At 40.4% G+C, this 4,986-nt stretch overlaps 1 protein-coding gene across 1 annotated transcript; it reads left to right on the top strand.

Moving 5' to 3' along the window:
- Positions 1–2,817: 2,817 nt before the first annotated feature.
- On the top strand, positions 2,818–4,508 carry nrarpa (NOTCH regulated ankyrin repeat protein a). Its single transcript, XM_056466674.1, has one exon. The coding sequence runs from the start codon at positions 3,219–3,221 to the stop codon at positions 3,555–3,557; it is 339 nt and encodes a 112-aa protein (XP_056322649.1). The 5' UTR covers positions 2,818–3,218; the 3' UTR covers positions 3,558–4,508.
- The last annotated feature ends 478 nt before the right edge of the window (positions 4,509–4,986 follow it).

Raw genomic sequence — 4,986 nt, 5'->3', positions numbered from 1 at the left:
ATGTTATCATTTTATTTAACTCTCACCATACAAGAAATGGTAGAAAACCATGTTATATATAGTTCATAGGTATAATTTATACTTCTAGATATTTATTGGGGGTCCCCAGATTTCCTAATGGCCTATTTGTTAAATCCCCTCCTGTGTGCATACCAAACTTGATGACCTACTTCGAAAACCATTACAAAACAAATGTGTACGTTTTAATTTAGCTTAGCATTTTACTGTGTTTTTAGAAGACAATCATTTGTGTATATTTGTGTAAAGTGTTATACTTATAATTGAGCTTAGTGAGGGGTGGCATGGTGGCTGAGTGGTTAGTACTGTCGCCTCACAGCAAGAAGGTCGCTGGTTTGAGTCCCTTTAGTTGCTCCGGTGTCCCCCACAGTCCAAAGGCATGCGGTAGAGGTGAATTTAATAAACTAAATTGGCTGTAGTGTGTGTGTGTGTGTGTGTGTGTGTGTGTGTATGGGTGTTTTCCAGTAATAGGTTGCAGCTGGAAGAGCATCTGCTGCATTAAACATATGCCGGAATAGTTGGCGGTTTATTCCACTGTGAAAGAGACTAAGCCGAAGGAAAATTAATAAATGAATGAACTTAGTGCTTCATTTTGACTGAATTTCACTGCATTTCATTTGAAAAGCAAATGAAGTAGTCCTAAAGTATTTATTATTAGGTATGTGATTGAGAAAAATTTGAATATTTGATTTATTCTGATTTTCTTTTCTTTTTTTTTCAGAATATGGCTGAAGTTGGTCAAAATAAAATGTAATTTAATTTAAATATCACAGTTATTCCGACTAGTGTTGACTTCTTAATACTTCTGAGGTTACTGCTTCTGAAACATGCTGGAAAACATTTTTTAAAACTTCTCAGGGGTAAGCTCAGGGGTAGCTTAAATAATGTGTCGGTGCTCTTCGGGTAAGGGATTTGTCAGAATAAATAGTAAAAGTTGGTCCAAGGACTGGACTGACTTTTGCTGTTTAAGAAGAAAAGCAGGCTACGTTTCCTAAAACATTTAGCCAAATTATAAATCTAGGGAAACGAAATATTCCCACGTGGTCTCTTTTTCCCCATTGCCGGTTGCGTACATATAGGCTACGTACATTTCTCTGTTTTAGTCTCTGATCGAAAAATAACAACAAAGCGGTTATTTTTGTCGCTTGTATGGGTCTAGTTTCCTGTATTTGTCAGTCTGAAAATTAAATGATATCTTGATTCCAGAATAATGTGTGAAGCAAAACGTATGCCAAGAATGTACGTGCAGGTTATAACGCACGAATCGGCTATAATGCGAAACTGTTTGGCAGATCAAATGTTTGAAGCTTCTGTACAAACGGAGCAAACGGCTGCACACTATACCGCGTTGTGTGTGTGTGTGTGTGTGTGTGTGTGGCTTTCCACGCCAAACTGCGGCGTGTGAGGAAAGGCAGAAACTGCAGTCGTCCGGTTCCCACGGTACAGCTGCTATGTGTGTCACTCAATTTCCTAGTCCGCGCATGCGCATAGCGAGCTGACGCTTCGGTTTTAAGTTTAGAGCGCCTGCGCGACGCCGGGAGTTTTGTACGCGACCGCGACGCACACCTCTGTCGACGCGCACAGGAAGCCGCGCAGGCTTTGTTATTGACTTAAACAGCTGGAATGGCGGCTTCACAAGTCCTAAAATCTAATGATTTAGAGAAAGGTGTTTCGTGTTGCTTTTAAGCACCACCAATAAAGATGCCATCACCATTTGGCGTGGACAGGTAGGAAAGTGAACTAACTGATATTGTTTGAATCGCTCAGGTTAAGTGTAAACAAATTGAATCAATGAGAGTTTGAGCTTCAAAATGGTTTTTATTATCTGTTAAACAAGTTATTGCAATGGTGGCTGTATATCAGAGGTCTGATATAAACCCCAGCTCAGGTCAATATTTTAATATACAATGAAAACTGCTGAATTCAATTCCAAATTAAACGCAGAAGCTATTTTTGACTACGAATAACAATTAAAACATCCCAACCCAAGTTTTAACTATTAAAACTAGTACATTTGAAAACTTTCTAGTGTAATATTTCTTTAGATTTTATTGGTCTTTGCATATCACAAATAATAGGCAAACAAAATATCAGTAGAAACCCACAATAAAACTTATAAGCAGTACTTTAGTTAATAGTGCTTCATAATTAGTGATAAAGTAAACAGTGAATATTCATAAGCAATTATTTAAAAGTCCATTTCTAAAGCATTAGCAGTGCTTCATGTGTTCTAATAAATGTACTGATAAACAGCAAATGTATAGTGAACTTCTAAAGCAGTATTTTAGTTAATGGTGCATAAAGTACTAACAAATGCTTATAATGAAGTAGTTAATAATGAATTTGAACTATGTTATATTTTAAGGTAAATAAATTATCTCAATGTGCTCTTTGGTTATGACGACCATATTAACACATAATAACGCAGTAGTTTTATTACTGTGGGATGTTTGGGGAGTGGAGCACGCCCATTTCTCCGTTTCAAGGCATGGCCACTCCCCCAAGCCAACCCCTCAGCCAATCAGCATCGCCCAACCCCTCCAATTCCACAACACTTGATTCTATAGAGACGTATTGTTATGCAAAGTAGTTCGTCTAAAATATCCCCCTGGCAACGCAGAACTGGGCAGAGAATCACCGGGACCGCGCGACGGACAAATAGCAGCGGGCAAGCGGACAGTTTTTATCTGGAGTCATTTCTACCCGTCCAAACGTCAAAAGGCAAGTACATCTTTACTCGTTTAATTTTGAAAGACACGCCAGGACAGCAATTTTAACAGTTTCTCTGTTTATTTCAGTTACCCTTGCCAAATAAACCACAGCGGGACTCGAGAGACGCGTTTTCTGAGGTAACGTTAAATTCACCTCAGACGTCTGTAAACCTCTAACGGCCCCTCAATGCGCTTAACCGGAGATACCGCCGATCACACGCCTCCTTTCTCACGTTAAATCACTCAATTCTGCCATAAACCTGGTGCTGCTACTGAGAGACACTCACACACACTCACACACGGAGACCTACACCTTGCGGAGGATTGAACTTTCTCGCTAGGTCTTGTGGATACAGACTGCATTTTACACACTAAGTGTGTCGTTTACTTGTCCTTTTTTGGGATATACTCTCGTCTTACTTCCAGTCTCACGCGCCTAAACTGGTTTTAGTCCAGCAAAGCTGAGAGTTTCTCCCAGTGTGAAGCATCATGAGCCAGGCGGATATATCGACGTGCTCGGCGCCGCAGAGAGTCTTCCAGGAGGCGGTGAAGAAAGGCAACACCAAGGAGCTCCACTCACTGCTGCAGAACATGACCAACTGCGAGTTTAACGTCAACTCCTTCGGCCCCGAGGGACAGACGGCGCTGCACCAGTCGGTCATCGACGGGAACCTGGAGCTCGTGAAACTGCTGGTCAAATTCGGAGCCGATATTCGGCTCGCCAATCGGGAGGGCTGGAGCGCGTTGCACATCGCCGCTTTCGGGGGACACCAAGACATCGTGTTATACCTCATCACCAAGGCCAAGTACTCGTCCGGCGCGCGGTGATCCAGTATAACACGCGGAAAGACCGGGCTCATTTCGTTCTAGCATTGATCTGACAGACCGCGGAGAAGTTCCCTTAAAACCAAATGAGGGCTGCAGCCTTTTTCTTTCCCGTGAGTATCTATATCAATCTGTCTGTGCTCAGATCTGGCGACGAGAAAGAGAGAGAGACTGAAACGCGCGCTGCATTGGTACTATAGCTTTTTATTGAATGTTTAAGTCAGCAGATCTGGACTGTGTGTGGCTTTACCAGGCCGTGACCTGTTGACCTGTCCACCTGGAGAAATCGAGATGGCACTTGATGCTGTGGCTGAATGCTGGAATAGTTGAAAGAGGTGAACTCCAGAATGAAGGCCATCATCCTCTGTTTTGGCTAAACACTGTCTTTTAATACGAACCGTGCAAGTCGTTTCATCAATCAAATCGTGTGGCATTGGTGACCAGTGCTCAAATATGTCCTCGAAATAACAATTGACTTATTCTTAAGTACTGTACACATAGCTTTACCGTGTCTCTCTGTATAAGTAGTCTATTGCGCTCTGCCTTCATCTAGCAGACCCGCAGCTTCCACACAGCTTTCAGGCCAGTGCGACCAGTATGGTTAACGTGTTACTTACTAAAAAAATCGCTGCTTTCGCTTTTCTTTTATTTCTTTATTTTTTTGTTTGTATCAAAACGTCAGGAAAGTCGCCTTTGGGACACACTTTGTAATCTTCTTTCAGTATTTTGAATTAACACCCTGGTCATCACTGTGAATACAGGCTGGGTTTGTCTTTTTATTTATGAAGGTACATTGAGATGATGCATTTAAATTATGTTGTGGTTATTTTTTAAGACTATAGCCTAAGTGTAAAAGTATGTAGGGTGACATAAAGCTGCTTCGGACTCGTTAAAGGCTAAACTGTCCCGCGTGGAGATTCCACGCTTCGGCCCCCCATGTGTACACCTATATATATATATGTATATACATATATATATATATATATATATATATATATATATATATATATATATATATATATATATATACACACATACATACATATATATGTATGTATGTGTGTGTGTGTATATATATATATATATATATATATATATATATATATATATATATATATATTTTTTTTTTTTTCCCTGGGAAAACGCGTGCCCTTTTTAACTTTTATTCTGGTTCTCTGCATCAGCTACCTCGACTTGAAAGTATTCAACAAAATCATTTGCTCTCTGTCTCAAGCCTTCTCTTTAACTCTTCTCAGTTACCCACTAGTGCTGTTTTATGTTTATTTTTTGGTCAACAGTATCAGTAGGCCCTATTTGGGTGATTTTACTTGATGTCATCCTCACATCTTCACTCGGGACAATATATCTCCATGAACCAAAATAAGATCTATTGGTTATTCCGACTTTTCATTCGCCAAGCATGGTTGAGACG

The sequence above is a fragment of the Danio aesculapii genome, chromosome 10 (genome assembly GCF_903798145.1).
Source record: "Danio aesculapii chromosome 10, fDanAes4.1, whole genome shotgun sequence".
Classification (NCBI taxonomy): domain Eukaryota; kingdom Metazoa; phylum Chordata; class Actinopteri; order Cypriniformes; family Danionidae; genus Danio; species Danio aesculapii.
The sequence above is the reverse complement of the archived record's forward strand: the minus strand, read 5'-3'. Positions and strand labels throughout refer to the sequence as shown.